General features: G+C 43.8%; 1 protein-coding gene across 1 annotated transcript in view; it reads left to right on the top strand.

Annotated features, from left to right (window-relative positions):
* The window catches only part of LAMB3 (laminin subunit beta 3), a 2,309,994-nt gene that overhangs the window by 832,660 nt on the left and 1,459,171 nt on the right, over positions 1-18,163 (top strand). The window contains exon 8 of the mRNA XM_068269757.1: positions 13,937-14,130. Within this exon, the coding sequence (XP_068125858.1) occupies positions 13,937-14,130 (194 nt within the window). The remainder of the gene's footprint in view (positions 1-13,936; positions 14,131-18,163) is intronic.

An 18,163-nucleotide genomic window follows, 5' to 3' on the forward strand; every position in this document is an offset into this window, starting at 1 on the left:
CACCTCCAATTCCTTCTCCTCCAACAACTAAAATTCCTGCGCAGAAGTGGACTGTGCAGGTGGCTGCTGTTCCAGCTGCTTCAGGGCCTCCTCTCCCACATCCATCAAATCACACAGTGCCCTGTCCAGCAGACAAACAAAGGGCACCCACTGGCAGAGGGATGCCTGTTCCTCGCTCACCAGGTTGGTTCCCTGCAGGAAGGGAGCCAACACCAAGCAGACCTGCTACATCTGCCCCCACTGCGCGTTGGTGATGAGCTGGAGTTTGGTGGTGCCGGTGACAGTAGCCTCAACGATGTAGTGGTGGACAGCCCTCCTCAGCTCAACCAGCCACTCCAACATCACCCGGTTGGGATTCTAGCAAGTTGCCACATCAATGACTGGCCGGTGTCGTGGCAGGCCCTCGCGCTGCTGAATTTCGGCCAGGTTTGCTGCGGCAGCGGCTGAGCGCCGGAAACTGCGAACAATTTTCCGAGCCACTTCCAACAGATCATCCATCCCCTGGTAAGTGCACATGAACTTCTGCACCACCACCAGGTCCAGGACATGGGCCAAGCAGGGGATGTAGCTCAAGTCTCCCCTGCTGATGGCAGCCAGCAGGTTTGCCGCATTGTCGGACACGACCAATCCGACTCTGATGCCTCTGGGGGCCAGCCATGTTTTCTCCTGCTCCCTCAGGTAGCGGAGCACGTTGGCTGCTGTCAGGCTGTTTTTCCCCAGGCTGACCATCTCCAGCAGTGCTTGGCAGTGGCGGGCCTTAACGCTGCTGTTTATGCAGGGTCGCTTGGAGGCGGGAGCTGCTGCTTCTCACTGACGCCGCGTGGTGGCACCACATAGTGGACAACTGGTGCCGTTGCTGCTGCTGATGCGCCTGAGGATGGACCTGCTGCTTCCTCACTGGCGCATTCCACCAGGCTGACCCAGTGAGACGTGAAGGATAGGTAGCGGTCTGTCCCAAAATGGCTGCTCCATGAGTCCATGGTGATGTGGATCCGCTCACTCACGGCGTGATCGAGCAAGCGGCCGACGTTCGCCATAGCAAAATGGTGCAGTGCTTGGATCAACGTGCAGGAGAAGTAGTGGCAGCTGGGGATTTGCCACTCTGGGATCCCATACTGCAGGAGCATTCGCATGTCACTCCCCTCCTGCATAAAGGAGTATGGCAGGATCTGAGAGCACATGGCCCGGGCAAGCAACCCATTCAGCACCCGGATGTGCCTGTTGGTGGGAGGCAGAACCTTGGTCACACCGGGAAAGGACTAACTGAGTAGGGTCTGGCGGCGTTTGCCTGCATGGGAGGATGAGGAGGCCTCTGTGGAGGGAGCAGATGAGGCCACTGAGGACTGGCTGCCCGGGGGGGGGGGGGAGCAGTGACTTTCTGTGCTCCTGCTGCTGATGGTGGATGAGCAGGAGGGTGGGATGCTGCTGCTGCTGAAGTCTGTGCAGTGGCTGACTGGCTCTTACCACTGCCTGCGCCACTGTCCTTCACCTTCATATAGTCACTGTACTCCTCAAAATGTTTTGTCTCCAAGTGGGTCTGCAGGCACGAGGTACCCAACTTGTTGAGATCGCGACCTCTGCTCAGGCGGGCACCGCAACTGTGGCAAACGGCACGGGTCTTGTCTTCTTCGCACACACTAAAGTACCGCTAGACTGGGGATTTTAACTTGCCCTTCCCGCTTGAGGGCTGAGTAGCTTTTTTGGCTTTGGAGGGCTTCTTTTTTAGGGAGGAGCTTTGGTGCGGGTGGTTGTGGTAGCGGCTGAAGCAACAGTCTGTGGATCCTGCCTTCCCCGCCCTGTGCTGGCCGCCTTGCTGCTGCCGCACCTCTGTGCCGGAGACACCTCCTCCTCCGATGACATGCTGCCTTCACCCAACTGTGCTGGTGGTGGCACATAGGGACGGTCCCCCACCTCATCATCATCATCATCCCCAAACATCTCCTCTGAGCCCTCAACCAACTCCTCTGCCTCAACATCCCTTGCATCAGGCCCCTCCTCCTCCTCCTGAAATTCCACCTGTTGTGCGCCACCAACAACAACATCTTCCACCTCAAACTCCTCCTCCTCCTTGCATTCCCCCAACATCTCCTCCTCAAGCTGGGCAACAACTTCCATCAACTCGCTCGCGGCCCCGGGTGTCGAGAGCACACTCAGTGAGTGCAGGCTGTCCGCTGGGGTCGACGTGACCTCAAGCGGTGGGGGAGGGCGGCTGCTGCTGCGGACCGGAGTGCTGGTGGTGGCACTGGTGTCTCTGGCGCTGGAGGTCTGGCTGGAAACGGTGGCTTGCTGCTCTGCCATCATTTCCACCACAGCCTGTGCCTGACTCTCCGCAATGGGCCGAGGACGACGACCCAAGGCAAAGATGGGCGCAACCTGCTGCGCCCCTGCTCCCTCCTCCACAACTCTGTGGTCATTGGCTGGCGGCGGACCAGTCACAGACCTACCGGCAGTGGCTTTGCCAATGGCGCTGCCTTTCATGCTGGTGCCTCTACCTCTGCCAGTCATCGTAAAATTATACAAATACAGTAAGAAAAACAAAAAAAAAAACTATATATATATATAGAAAGGCCGGGAAAGGGTGTAAACTTTAATAAAGAGTCTGGGTTGGTGAGTGACCCAAAAAAAAGGTTTTTTTTTTTTTTTTTTTTAAATACTAGTAGACAGACAGTACTACCGTAGTAGTGTAGTCTACAGTAGTCGATATTAACTAACTTGTGTGTTACGCTTGGTGGTATATTCTCCACAGCCAGCACTACATGCATAACCTGACGTGAAGGAGGTACACACACTAGCACAAGGAACCAGGATATCCCCAGTTTAGTGGAGGAGAGGACTGACTCCAACAGGAGATGTGGTGCACAGAGCAGGCGTAGATCCGAACAGCCACAAACAATCCTTTCACTATAGTGGCTCAGCGCAGGGTAGCGATGAGCGCATAGACCAGAACTCAGAAGATCAGGACAGGTAACAGAATGAACGCTTGCTTAACTAGTCACTGCTTAAGTGACCGCAAGCATCCAAGACAAGACAGACTGGAATGAGGCAGCCAATGCGATTGCAGCGGTGGCGTGCCTCACAAGGACAGGACAGAATAGTCGGGAAATAGAGTCAAAGAAGGCAGACGTAATACATACAAATATACAATAGGTATGCTTTCCTAGCGTATTACGGTTACAGCTATCAGTGAACTACAAACGACTAACTGACATATGTATATATCGGCGATAAACCGATATATGACATAAGCAAGGAACACTAACTAAGAACTGGAGCAGGACTAGGAAGGATTCGCTACTTGTACGCAGAAGCGAGCGCAATCCACGCAAGGCAACAGGAACCGGACTGACTAGCTCAGCACGGGTGATCCCGATACGCACAACCTACAAAAAAGTGCTGGAAGCTGACTGACTGAACACAGGATATAAACAGTTTGTGTATGTATATATCAGCGACACTGATGTATTAACGTAACACGAATACAAGGAAAATAACAAATGTGCTAGTATGTATATATATCGGCGATGAACCAATACATGATGCAAGACCAGCAAAGTAACATTAGAACTAGAAACACGATCTGGGGCCAAAGCAGCAGCAAGACAGGCTTATGCTGAAGCTATGATAGCCCATGGAGCACTGCAGGAAGCAGCCCTTTATACTGAGGTCATCCAATGGGAGCAGACATGTAGAATCCCACACAGGTGAATGGTAATCAATCACAGGCTGACAGCAGGAAAGGGAAGACAATGATATGCAGCCTGCAAGAAAGGGATTGCAGCTCCATTGCAACAGACAATGTTTGTTTTCACAAAAGCATATTAACCTGTCATTAACTTCAGAGCGACTGCAGATGGAATCAACGCTCAGTGTAAGCGCAAGCAAAACTATGCAAGCAAATGCACGCAAAGAAATCAAAAACTGCTTGTCTTCAGTAAAACTGCAGCCAGCAGTCCATGCTACAGAAGTGATCATAACATTGTGTGACCGACAGTGGCAATCAAAGTCTGTCACACACGGAATCAATCAATAGGGTCAGGCAGAGATGTGACAGGCAGTCACAGATCACAACAGATGCTGGCCTGTACAGTAACGAAGTCTAACACAGTACTGAAGCTAATAAACTCAATGACTAACAGTAGAAATTAAGTAAAATAGTACGTAGGTAAATAACAACTAACCATAATACCTAAAAGTAGTTGTGTAGTAGACTAGTAGTCGATAACTAACGAGTGTGACCGACAGTGGCAATCAAAGTCTGTCACACACGAACGCAATCAATAGGGTCAGGCAGAGATGTGACAGGCAGTCACAGATCACAACAGATGCTGGCCTGTATAGTAACTAAGTCTAACACAGCACTGAAGCTAATAAACTCAATGACTAACAACAGTAGAAATTAAGTAAAGTAGTACGTAGGTAAATAACTAACTATAATACCTAGTAGTAGTAGTAGTGTAGTAGACTAGTAGTCGATAATTAACGTGTGTGACCGACAGTGGCAATCAAAGTCTGTCACACACAGATGCAATCAATAGGGTCAGGCAGAGATGACAGGCAGTCACAGATCACAACAGATGCTGGCCTGTACAGTAACTAACACAGTACTGAAGCTAATAAATTGAAAAGAGTAGTAGCGCAATGGTAGACAAAAAGCAGCCAAGGTGAGCTCAGGGCCAGTCCTCAAGCCCTAAATGAAGAGTACAATGAAAACAATAGGAGCACCTGGTGCTGAAAAACAACGATTGCTAATGTAGCTAACGATCAGTGTGATTTGTTAAACCAGTCCAGGAATGCTGTCTAATGCAAAGGCATATGGACTAGCTGTATAGCTGAATCAGTGTTCCGGAGAAAAAAAAAATCAGAAAAAAAATTATGTAAATCAGTACCTCTAGCGGGTATATGCAATACCTCCCTACATGTATGTGCTGTCCTCCGTGCAGTGGGATGAATGGTGCGGGGTCCGCAGTAGTGGAGGAGCTCTATGTGCTCAGGAGATCGCACGGAGACGCCAAAACAGTCTCCTTTGCTTCCGCCAGTAGTGACATCACCGCCTGTCATCCACATGCGTTCCAGGACTCTGCTGGCTGTTTCCTGGTTACGGGGAGACAGAGGGGACAACCACAATAGTGCAGACTGCACCCAAGGTTGACAGAACCCACATAAAGTCGCACTTACGGACAAATTCTTGAGTTTATTGCATATCTAAAAACATATTCCCGATCCGGATTTCGGCCATTTGCCTTCGTCAGGGGATTACATAATACATATTGCACAAGGTATATATAGGGTATACAACTCCTCCCACTTCCCATGCAATTAGCAGCCAGCATTACAGGAAGCACGGAGGGACAAACAACAATTCAGTATAACATTATTGCATAGCTCTGCAACACAATACCACCAATAAATATGTATAAAACAATCATAAAATCATACATATGAATCTATTACAAGAATAAATATGCAAATTCACAGTGTTGTGACCAATATAAAAATGTAAAAATGAATAAAAATTATAAAAATACAAAATTATGCAAATCAATGACCAGTGTCATTCATCTTTTATGAAGCAATTGAGATCTATATGGGCATTTAAACCCCCTGGTCTTAATGTGTCGAGTTGGTAAATCTACCTTGTTTCCAACTGGGACAAGGTTTTAATGGTATTACCACTCCTCCAATGCGGTTTTACACTGTCTATAGCAAAACATCTGATACCATCTGGTGATTTTTCATGACACTGAGCAAAATGTTCTGGAATACTATGCTTTTTATCTTCAGGATTTTTAATATTATAAATATGTTCAGAAAAACGTTTCTTTACCATCCTGCCCGTGCGGCCCACATACAGTAGACCGCACGGACAGACAACCAAATAGACCACCCACTTAGTAGTGCAGGTGAGGAATTGATTGATTTTAAATTCCCTACCATTAACATGAGAGGTAAAGGTCTTGGTACTCCTGCCCCCAAACTCCCATATCTTGCAAAGATGTCTTTTTTTACAGAGAAAAAAACCCTTTAAGGTCTGGGAACATGCTCGGTCTATTGAAAGTGCAGCAATTCCTCACCAATTTATTCCCTACATTGGGTGGTCTTCTGAAAATAATATGGGTTTTTTGGGGGAGATAGGGACCTAAGACTGGATCCTTCTTTAAAATGCCCCAATTTTTATTTAAAACATGCTTCACAGTCTGATGATTTTTGGAAAAAGTAGTAACAAATGAAAAATCATTCATACGATTGATATCAAAATTGGGGGGCTTTTTTTGCAGCCTAACGCTACGTCCTTCCTGCAGAACCTTATTTCTCTCTTTCCGTATAATATCAAGGTTGTATCCTTTCAATACAAACCGATCCTCAATAATCTGTGATTGGACCCAGTAATCCATCTCATAGGTACAATTTCGCATAATTCTACAAAATTGTCCCCGAGGAGCATTATTCAACCAGGGGCGGTAGTGACAACTATCATACCTAATGTAAGAATTTCGGTCCGTACCCTTAAAGAAACATTTAGTCCTCCACAGACCAACATTCAAAAAAACGTGTAGATCTAAAAAATTTGCTGAGGTCGTACTATATGAGATATCAAATTGTAAGTTCCATTGGTTCTCATTAATATGTGCAATGAAAGCAAGTAGCGAATTTTCATCACCACTCCAGAAAAAGATGCAATCGTCAATTAATCTTCTCCATGATATAAGTGATCCCCCTTTAAACCCTTCTAAATGTTGTTCCTCCCATGCTGACATATATAAATTCGCTACACTGGGAGCATGTTTAGCCCCCATCGCTTTGCCACGTTGTTGACTGTAAAAGCGATGTTCAAACCAAAAATAATTTTTTGTAAATGAAAAAATGCATAAATTCTTCAGAAATTCTATCTGAGGTGCCAGTAGGTCACCTCTACGCTCTAAATATTTAACAATAACTCCCAGCGACCTATCTTGCGCTATACAAGTGTACAGCGACTTGACGTCAGCCATACATATGAAAACCGGATGGTCAATTGCTTGAATCAGTTAGTTAACCTCATCAATATGCAAAATCACATCAAGAGTGTCCTTTAAAAAGGCCGGCGTAGCCATAACCAAGAAGAAGAAGAAGCAGGTGAAGAAGAAGAAGAAGCAGGTGAAGAAGAAGAAGAAGAAGCAGGTGAAGAAGAAAAAGAAGAAGCAGGTGAAGAAGAAGAAGAAGAAGAAGAAGAAGAAGAAGAAGAAGAAGAAGAAGAAGAAGAAGAAGGTGAAGAAGAAGAAGAAGAAGGTGAAGAAGAAGAAGAAGAAGCAGGTGAAGAAGAAGAAGAAGCAGGTGAAGAAGCAGGTGAAGAAGAAGAAGAAGGTGAAGAAGAAGAAGAAGAAGAAGGTGAAGAAGAAGAAGAACCAGGTGAAGAAGAAGAAGAAGAAGAACCAGGTGAAGAAGAAGAAGAAGCAGGTAAAGAAGAAGAAGAAGCAGGTGAAAAAGAAGAAGAAAAAGAAGCAGGTGAAGAAGAAGAAGCAGGTGAAGAAGCAGGTGAAGAAGAAGAAGAAGAAGAAGCAGGTGAAGAAGAAGAAGAAGAACCAGGTGAAGAAGAAGAAGAAGAACCAGGTGAAGAAGAAGAAGACGAAGAAGAAGAACCAGGTGAAGAAGAAGAAGACGAAGAAGACGAACCAGGTGAAGAAGAAGAAGAAGAACCAGGTGAAGAAGAACCAGATGATGTTGACGAAGAATAAGAAGATGAAGAAGAACCAGGTGAAGAAGAAAAGAACCAGGTGAACAAGAAGAAGAGTAGAACCAGGTCAAGAAGAAGAAGAAGAGAAGAACCAGGTGAAGAAGAAGAAGAAGAAGAAGAGAAGAACCAGGTGAAGAAGAAGAAGAAGAGAAGAACCAGGTGAAGATGAAGAGGAGAAGAACCAGGTGAAGATGAAGAAGAGAAGAACCAGGTGAAGAAGAAGAAGAGAAGAACAAGGTGAAGAAGAACCAGATGATGATGATGAAGAAGGAGAATAAGAAGACGAAGAAGAACCAGGTGAAGAAGAAGATGAAAAACAATTGAAGATGAACCAGGTGAAGAAGAAGAAGAACTTAAAGAACCAGATGCCAGTGAAGAAGAAGATGATGAAGATGATAGTAATGAATATGATTGATGACGAGAAACAAAAAGAGGGTAAAACAGAAAAAGAAGGTGGTGAAGAAAAAGATGGAGAGAAAAAAAAAGAAGGCGGTGACGATGAATAAACAAGAAATGCTGAAAAAAAGTTTTCCATCACATTTTTCTTTTTTTTTATATTAGACCTATTTACATGTGATTTCCCTTTAAAAAAAAAACCCATCCGATTTCGCGAACACAAATTTTTCCCGATTTTTTCTTATGCAACCCGAACCGAATTCATCGATCGTATCCGAATCCGAATTTTCCGCGGGCCCGAATTCGAATGTACCCGAATTTTGGTACATTCGAGAAACCCTGATCATGACCTTTCACTTTTCTTTGGCAAGTGAAGCTAACTGACCTAATTGCTTATAGAACTGCCCTCTGATTAACAGCTATGCTTGTTAAATGGACTTAAACGAATGTTTGATAAAAAAAAAATTGAGCAAGATTTTTTAATGTGTGATGCTTCCTTACAAAAAACAAACAAACCATGAATTACTCTACTTGGGTTATGTGGATGTGTTTATGGTTAAGGGGAGATCTCCTGAAGCCTATTATCCTCTCCATGGTCTTAAGAACATTAAGTTCCAAGTTGTTTCTGCTGCACTAGGAGGAAAGCTGTCCCACTACATGCCTTTATGTAGACTCTTCCCCATTTTGTATAAGACCAACTACTGTTGTGTCATCTGCAAACTTCAGAACCTTAACAGATTGATCTGAGGAGATGCAGTCATTGGTGTACAGTGAATATAGCAGTGGGAAAAGCACACAGACCTGTGGTGCTCCAGTACTGACTGTCAAAGAGCTTGATGTGTTTTTCCCCCGTCTATACTGCTGTCTCCTGTCGGTTAATAAATCGGTTGCCCATTTGCAGATGCATTCAGGTATATGTAGTTGGTAGAGCTTGCTGTGTAACAGCGATGGTATTATGGTATTAAAAGCAGGGCTGTAATCCACAAATAAAATTCTGGCATAGGTGGGGAATCTAGATGCTCTAGTATATGGCGGACGAGCCGTGAGACCGGAAAACACAATCGCAATCGGTTTCCTGCACCGATTGCGTTGCCAGATCTGGATTGTCTGTCTGTGGCTACCTGCAGTCAAACCTGGGGTCTCTCCTTCTCTCAGCAGAGAAATAGCATTAACTTAGATGCAGGATGCCTGTTGATTTGCTAATGAACTAGGAGCAAACGCTTGTGTCCAAGAGGTTAGTGTTTACTTTTAATTACCTGAGGACAAAGGGTCTGCACTCTGGCAGAACCTCAGATCGGTGTCAATTGCTTCCCCCATTTGGTGAGCCCAGCAAAGGGAGCTTCCCTCACAGCGGGAGGCCAGACGGCCTGACTCCACCAGCAGCAGAGAGGAAACGAATGCTGTATATGGTTTTTTGCCCATTTACGGAATACGGAATAGAGTCTTGCTGAATCTTTTGATACCAGTTTAGAGGGGCAAGGGGTCCTCTACAACCAAGTTATTAAACTTCTCAGGAACTGGACCCTCTACCCTAATCAAGTCTGATGTCATAGGAATTGTCATCATCTGAGGAATATTAATCTGTTATCAGCGCAAATGTGGCATTTTCAAATGTGGCAAGTTTAAACCTAAATCTCTCTCAGAGGGAATGAACTGTGATTGGTTTGTAATTCAGAGGGGGCAGGCGTTGCCCCCCCCACAACCAGCCTTATCAAAAGCACATTGCTAGCAGGCGGGCCTCATTCCTCCAACTTCCATCTTCTTGGGAGCATGCTGCCCTTTTGAGGAACAGTGGCGGCCATCTTGTCTGAACTTTGCTCCTGAACTGAGACAAAGGAACTTTACGAGTTTTCCCAGAAAGGACATATTTCCACGAACCTAAGTATTTTATTCCATTTTTGTTTCATACTGTGCTATTATTTGTCTCTATAATTGTTGATTTTAACAATTGTCTGTATATAATAATTATTTATATTGCATATTTAATAAACATCGCAAACATCCTTTATTTGTTCAGCTACCCTATTATTCAACCGCACAAACTGAACCCTAGTTTCTGAAGAGTCGCTACTATTGTTGATAGCTAGATAAAATAGAGTGTGTTTAACTGTCTTCTATTTGCAGGTCTAGAGTCAATCAGTCAGTGGGTTCCTCTGGCCCATGATAGCAGAGGTGGTGGCAGTTATACCCTGAAATAGTGTGTAATTTGTATTACCGTAACTCACAAGCTCCCTTCTAGTCAGTCTGCTGCCAAAATCCCAGCGGTTTCTGTGCACCAATTGCGAACACAGATTGCATGGTCTGTGTGCTGAAACCGATTGGGAGGCATTGTGCAGTCTGGCCACTAGGGGCCCTGTGACACCTAATGCATACACTTGTTTACAGCATCATCTACAAATCTATTAGACCTGTAGGCAAATTGCAGAGAGTCCAGCAGGGTATCTGTGATGAATTTCAGATAAGCCATTATCAGTTCAGATAAGCCATTATCAGTTTTATAAATGCTTTCATGACTAATGATGTGAGGGCAACAGGCCTATAGACATGTAGACATGTAGGTTTATATTTTTTAGAAAACGGGACAATGGTTGAGTTTTAAAACAGGCAAGGCCTATTGAGAGTTCTAGAGATGATTTAAATATGTCTGAGAAAACAAAAGGCTAGCTGTTCGGCACAGAGTTTTATTCATTTCACAGACAGAGTCTGGGCCAGCTGCTTTCTTAACCACCTCCCTAATACTGTTTTTTCCCCTTCAAAACCAGAGCAATTTTCACATCACGCTCCTCCCATTCATTCACCAATAACTTTATCACTACTTATCACACTGAAATGATCTATATATTATTTTATACGGGACAAACTAGGCTTTCTTTGGCAGTGTTTTTTTTGAGGCTGTGCACAACAGGCGCTCACTGCTCCCCTTTGATTCCAGCACAACGCAACTTTGCCAAGATAAAATTGTAAAGGAAGGCTGCTGCACACACACTCACCCAACAAAGGGAGCAGGAAATCTTGGCCAACATCAGTAACAAGTAGAAAGGAAAATCCCGCTGCACAAGTGTTTATGGTGAAAGTAGAAAATCTTTATTCCATAATCCTGCAACACAGCATACAGATAAAAACTAAGATAAGTAGCTAAAAAGCATTGCATGCTCATTGGACATTGCATTTTTCTATGCACTCACACTTTTGGTTGTATGTTGTTTACATCATTTGATTATTTAACTGCGTAAGTGATGACTTTCCGTTCTTCTATTGTGTTCATTCATGAAGATTATGATGTGCTCATCATGACCCCGGAATCATGGGTAACCTGTGATTCCGCGTCAATTTGAGCAATCACAGGCACGGAATCGGAATCCGTGATCAGCCGTGAATGCATCCTTAATTTCATCCGCATCTGACCCATAATCATGGCTTACAGTCGTAATCACAAGTCAGAATACGCCACCAATTTTAACGGTTAATAGCAAAGCCCCCTTACATGCTAGAAACACCAAATTTGCAGGGTAAATTAAGAAGAACAGTGGGAAAAAGAGGAAAAAAATTCAAAAAGACTTTATAGTTTTTTAGAAAATCGATTTTAAAGTTCAGTAGGAAAAAAGTATACATTTAAATGCGGTAAATGACAGATAATAGTGTAGTGTAAATTTACATGTATTAAAAGAAAGAGTAATTAATGTCATGACTGGGTTTCCAGGGGTATAGCTGAGAGCGCGTCCTATGTGGACGCTATACTGCCAGCTCCCGCTGTCCTCCCCACACCTATCACCCTCACTCATGGGTGCACTGGGTGCCAGCATGGATGTGGATGACAGGCGTGGGAGGCAGGGAGGACAGTGGGAACTGGTGGTATAGCGTCCGCATAGGAAGCGCTCTCAGCTATACTTAGTATAGCTGAGAGCGGTGGCAGGGAGCGGCGTGTGTGGCGGCAGCCAGCAAAGAGCTTCAATCAACTTTAGAAGATCGCAAGAAAGAGGATATTGGCATGGGACACTTCCAAGGATATTGGCGTGGGAATTTTTTTTTAAAGGTTAATTAAGAATATTAAAATACTTTTCTCATCGTTGTGTTTTTATTGCATTTAACCCTTTGGGGAAATGGGCAAGGGGTACTTTGTACCCCTATACTCATTTCTTCTGGGAGGGGGCAGGCATCTGGGGTACGCTTCTTAAAGGGGTCTCCCAGATGCCACCATGAACCCCCCCAGGGAGTCATTGCCCCCCCTTGTCCATGGATTGGACAGGGCACTGGGGGGAGGGGAAGGCTTGGCCTCCTCTCTCCCCCAGAGCCCCCCCATACCATGGACCATGCGGGCTGGTATAGCTGAGGGTGCATTGTCCCGGTCGGCTGGGGCTCCGCATTCTGGCTATCCCAGCCTGTATGGGAGACAAGGGGTTAAATATGCTCGGTAGTGGGGACCCCACTTCATTTGTTTTTTTAAATTCCCACCCTCTGAGCATAAAAAAAAAGTAAAAACAAAATTAGAAAAGATTATTTTTTCCCACTGTTCTTTTTAACATATCCTGCAAATTTCGTGTTTCTAGCATGCAAGGGGTTTTTGCAATTAACCTCTAAAGTCGGCGGGTTTTACGTCATTAACTAACTGTCATTTACGCATTTAAATGTATACTATTTTCCCTTGATATTTTAAAATCAATTTTCTCAAAAACTATAAGGTCTTTTCGAAAAATGTTTTTTTCCTCTTGTTCTAGCTATTTTTCTTAACATATCCTGCAAATTTCATGTTTCTAGCATGCAAGGGGTTTTTGCAATTAACCTCTAAAGTCGGCGGGTTTTACGTCATTAACTAACTGTCATTTACGCATTTAAATGTATACTATTTTCCCTTGATATTTTAAAATCAATTTTCTCAAAAACTATAAGGTCTTTTCGAAAAATGTTTTTTCCTCTTGTTCTAGCTATTTTTCTTAACATATCTGGCAAATTTGGTGTTTCTACCATGTAAGGGGGCTTTGCTATTAACCGCTAAAGTCGGCGGGTTTTCAGGTGATAATTACAGATATTTTTCCCCTGATCACGGGCCGAATACTTGGCATAACGGCTGAATTTGTGATTGACTGCTATGATCAATTCCCGATCACGGATTCAGATCACAATGTCGGATAGTGAAAAAATGCTTGTGGATCACCGTGATCACGGATTGTATCCAAGCAACACTGTCTCCCATTTCTTGGTAATGTATTTGTATTTCTTCGTAATGTATGACAAGGTGAGTGTAGCAGCACAGGGTATCTCTCTTGTGCACAGGGTATCTTTCTTGTGCAGAGGAGTAATAATAGTGCAGAAGCGTTAACAGCAGTAGAAAAAGCGGGGCACATCTGGCTAATGGCTATCTAAAGGGGGGCACTCCTAGCTATCTAAATGGGAAAGGGGGGCACATCTGGAACAGAGGAAGGGGGCACAATTGGCTATCTAAATAGGGAGAAGGGGGGCACATATTGCTATTGAATGGGGGAAGGGGATACATATAAACAGCATTTGTACACTTGACTATACCCATGACCTCACATTCTGATGTGTAGCCATTCCCATTTTGTTGGGGGGGGGGATTGGGTTTGCAAAATCTGTCTTTGTCCCCGGGTGATGAAAAGCATAGCTACGCCTCTTCTTTTGTAGTACTCATTTTACTTTAGTTATTATTGTACCTCTTTTGATAGATCAGTATCCCAGACAGTGTACCTCATTATCGGTCATTGCACCCATACTGTGGTAGGTTACTTAAAGTACATGTAAAAAAAAATGATAAAATAAAAAAGCAGACAAAAAAAGAGTATTGTCACTGTAAACATGTATCTTTCATTTCAGAGCTCGGAGAATTCACCAACCTAAGAATTAACTTCACTCAGTTGACACACCTGCCACCCCAGAAGTATCGAGAGCCCAGTGCATTTTATGCAATAGATGAAATGCGAGTACATGGCAGCTGCTTCTGTTATGGCCATGCAGACAAGTGTGTGCCAGGTGTTCTTCCTGAGAGAGACCTATTTGGTGACATTCAGGTGAGCTTATACAACAGCATGTATATATTGTGTATATTACAGGCAGAGCATAATAATGGCACCTAAAGGGCGCCCCATTCTCATCAATGCAAATCTTTTCTCTTTTGGCTCCAAGTGTATAAAAGGGGGACGCTGTGTAAATATGAAAAAAACTATATAGCTTGTATAAGGGCACAGTGAAAATATAAAACAACTATATTGCTTGTTATTAACTTTCAATTCCATACCAAATGTTTGGATTACCATAACCCATTATTTAACAAATAATTGTTTCTAAAACTGTTCCCTAAGCTTTCTCAGAAAAAAAAATTGTTTACATTTCAACTTTTTGCACCACAACGAGCAGCTTCCACGATTCTCACCTGTGTTACAAATGACTGTTTTCAACAAATGTACTTACATTTCTATATATAAAAAGTTTATTTTTACGTTTTGACTCCTCAATTATCATTTTTTTCTATGATAAATAATACCATAAACAAGCATATGCTAATTTATATGACACAACACGGGGGAATAAGGTAAAGTAAGGTGCCCCGGGGGGAGGGGGGTTAAGGTTAGGCACCCCCAGGGGAAGGTTAAGATTAGTCACCACCAGGGGTGGTTAAGGTTAAGCACCACTGGGGGCAGGGGGGGGGGCTAAGGTTAGACACCACCATGAGGGGGGTAAGGGTATGGTTAGGCACAACCATGGGGCTTAGGGTTAGGCACTAATGGGGGAGGGGAGGGTTAAAATTAGGCAGCACCAGGGGAGGTTAAGGTTAGGCACCACCAGGGGGGTCTTAGGCCCAGTTCACATTGGCAATTTGTGCCAAATGGATGCATTTTACCGGATCCGTTTTCCTTTTCAACTGATCTTTTGAGGTCCATTTCCGGTCCATTTGTATCCATTTAGCATCCTTTTTATGCTTTAAAGGGGAAGCTATAAAAATAGTCTAAAAGACAACATATATATATATATACTTGTTTATATATATATATATATATATATATATATATATATATATATATATATATATATATACACTGTATATATATATATATATATATATATGTATATATATATATATATATATATATATGTATATATATATATATATATATATATATATATGTATATATATATACCTGTGCTCTGAAAGGACTGCAAATAACCGTGGTCATTGTTGAAGAGAGAGCCTGCTGTTTGGACAATGGATCCAGTGTATTCCTTCAGCTTCTGCCTTTGAATAGCTTCATTTTTTATTTTTACGTACTACTATGTGGGAGGTAGGCTTGCTATTTGCAGGAGAATGTGGGTGCACCCTCTACTCCTTGAAAGGCAGAGGAAGGGACAGTTCAAGACGTTGTACCTGGACTTGTGGCGACACCCTAATAAATTTTACAGCTACTGCTGGATGTCCATATAACTGTAAGTATCCATACCTTCCTACCCCAACCCCACTCTCACCACAACAACTTGTCCCACAGCAAATTATTTCCAGTTCTATAATCCTTTCTATCTTATGTCATAGGTTTGACACCCTCCTGGAGAGATGGATACCAGTTTTCGGAAAGCTGTCACATCAGAGGAAAAACTAATGATGTTAGTAACAACAACAACTACAAAATTGTTTCTAATTTTAAAATTAAATGTTTAATACAAAAACCTTCCAACAAGGGAAAAATCAAAATCTTCCAACATGGAAGTCAACACCACAGCCTTCCAACGTGGAAGAGAGCAAAACTAATTTTAAAACTTTAAAATGGAACATTACAAATGTTTAAATTGTAGAAGAAACAATGTCTATAAACCATGCTCAACAGTACCAGCTGAAGGTAGAAAGTGGACACTATTTAGTGCAAAAAAAGTTGATGGTACAATATGGACACTATTGTCCCTGGGTGCCGGTAGAATGTAAGCACAGAGCCCCTTGGGCGTTGCCTTCTAAACCTGGCTCACAGGAACAACAACATGCCATGACAAGGCCATAGGAACCAAGCGGGTAGCTGGGTTGGGCCGAGCCAGGACATGTTGTGGTTCCTGGGGGACAGGTTCTGAATAGAGATTGCCTGAGTGGTTCGCCGATGAACGGTTCCAGGTGAAACTTTTCCGGAAGTTCAGTTCACCCCCATAGTGCACCATTAGGGTCAACTTTGACCCTCTACATCACAGTCAGCAGGCACATTGTAGCCAATCAGGCTACTCTCCCTCCTGGAGCCACTCCCCCCCTTACAAAAGGCAGGCATAGCTGGCCATTTTACTCACTCGTGTGCCTGCAGTAAATAGAAAAGGGAAAGCTGCTGCAGACTCTCTCAGGGAAAGATTAGTTAGGCTCTTGTAGGCTTCTTAGCTTGCTCCTTGCTGATTCTTATTGCTAAAATAGCACCCCACAACAACTCTTTTGAAAGCTAATCTTGTTCTTGTGATCTATTTTTTTTTCTGCGTGTCCCACTGACACTTGTGTTGCACAGACAGCCTTAATAATTCATACTGTGTGTGCCACTGCCAGCACATTTAGTGACTACCTGTGTGTGTGACAGGTGCACATTACCCATTACTGCATATACCTACCTGTTGTTCACTGTGCACCCACCCACCTACGTGAGCGCACACAGTGTCACTGTGCCTGTCTGCTACCTGTCTGTGTGTGACAGGTGCACATTGTAATACCCATTACTGCATATACCTACCTACATGTTGTTCACAGTGCACCCACCTACCTACGTGAGTTGAGCGCATGCAGTGTCACTGTGCCTGTCCGCTACCTGTCTGTGTGTGACAGGTGAACATTGTAATACCCAATGCTGCATATGTCTACCTACCTGTTGTTCACAGTTCACCCACTTACCTACGTGAGCTGAGTGCACGCAGTGTCACTGTGCCTGTCCGCTACCTGTCTGTTTGTGACAGGTGCACATTGTAATACCCATTACTGCATATACCTACCTACCTGTTGTTCACAGTGCACCCACCTACCTACATGAGTTGAGCTCACACAGTGTCACTGTGCCTGTCCGCTACCTGTCTGTTTGCAGTCACTGCATACCTTTCACTGCATCTTTGACTGCACATTGTATTATACCTGGCAGTCAGTGCATACCTTTCACTTGAATGGATGGCAGACTTGCCCTCCATATCAGATTCTCATTACAGGTAGTAAAGTCTATCAGTGTCATCTACAGCAGGGCCTCGAAAGTCCTCCTTTTGGTCACTACCTCGGAACGTGCATGCCATGCCTGCTGCCTTCCTTGGATGTGTGGTAGCCGTTCCTACTCCTTTGCCCACACTGTGCCTGCTGCCTTCCTTGGATGTGTGGTGGTGGTAGCCGTTTCTTAGGCTCCCACTCCGGACCGGAATCGAGCCAGGATTCCCCGTCCATTACCAGAGGTCACTCACAATGGCAGACTTGCCCTCCATAAAAGATTCTTGTTGCAGGTACTGAACAGCAAGCAGAACAAGTTTTTAAAAAAATAGATGTAAGCTTTAACAATGGTAGAGAAAGAACCATCGAAAGTTGATAAGGCAGTAAGACATTACCTGACATCACTGAGTGAGGAAGAGCAATCTCGCCATGGTGCGCACCAGTCCAGCACGGCCGTCACTACGCACACAGCTGTTTGTGGTGCGTTACACAGTGAGTTTGGTGTGTCAGTGTGAAGCAGTACTCTAATTACACTCCCTGATTGCGGGTGCTAGTGAAAAAGGGCGCACAGGGATAGTGGACAAAAAGTGCGCCGCTATAGACTGCAATGCAAAATATCGGCTATTCGGCGCCCGACAGGAAAAAAGGGCGCCCGAGAAATAGCGGTTACAGGGATCATGTTAACAAAAGTTTTCATTTACAGAAAAAGGTTTATAACAAATATCGTTTACAAGTTCGTTTTGACTTTGTGTTATACTTATTTTTCATTTTTAAATTTCGCTTATAGCAGTTTTTACTTAATTTTTCGTTTTCAAATTTCGCTTACAAAAGTATAACAACTAAATTTTCGTTTACACTTCTTTGATCATTTAAAAATTCGTTTTCATATGTATAATGCTTGAATACCG

This window comes from Hyperolius riggenbachi, chromosome 2, assembly GCF_040937935.1.
Source record: "Hyperolius riggenbachi isolate aHypRig1 chromosome 2, aHypRig1.pri, whole genome shotgun sequence".
NCBI lineage: Eukaryota > Metazoa > Chordata > Amphibia > Anura > Hyperoliidae > Hyperolius > Hyperolius riggenbachi.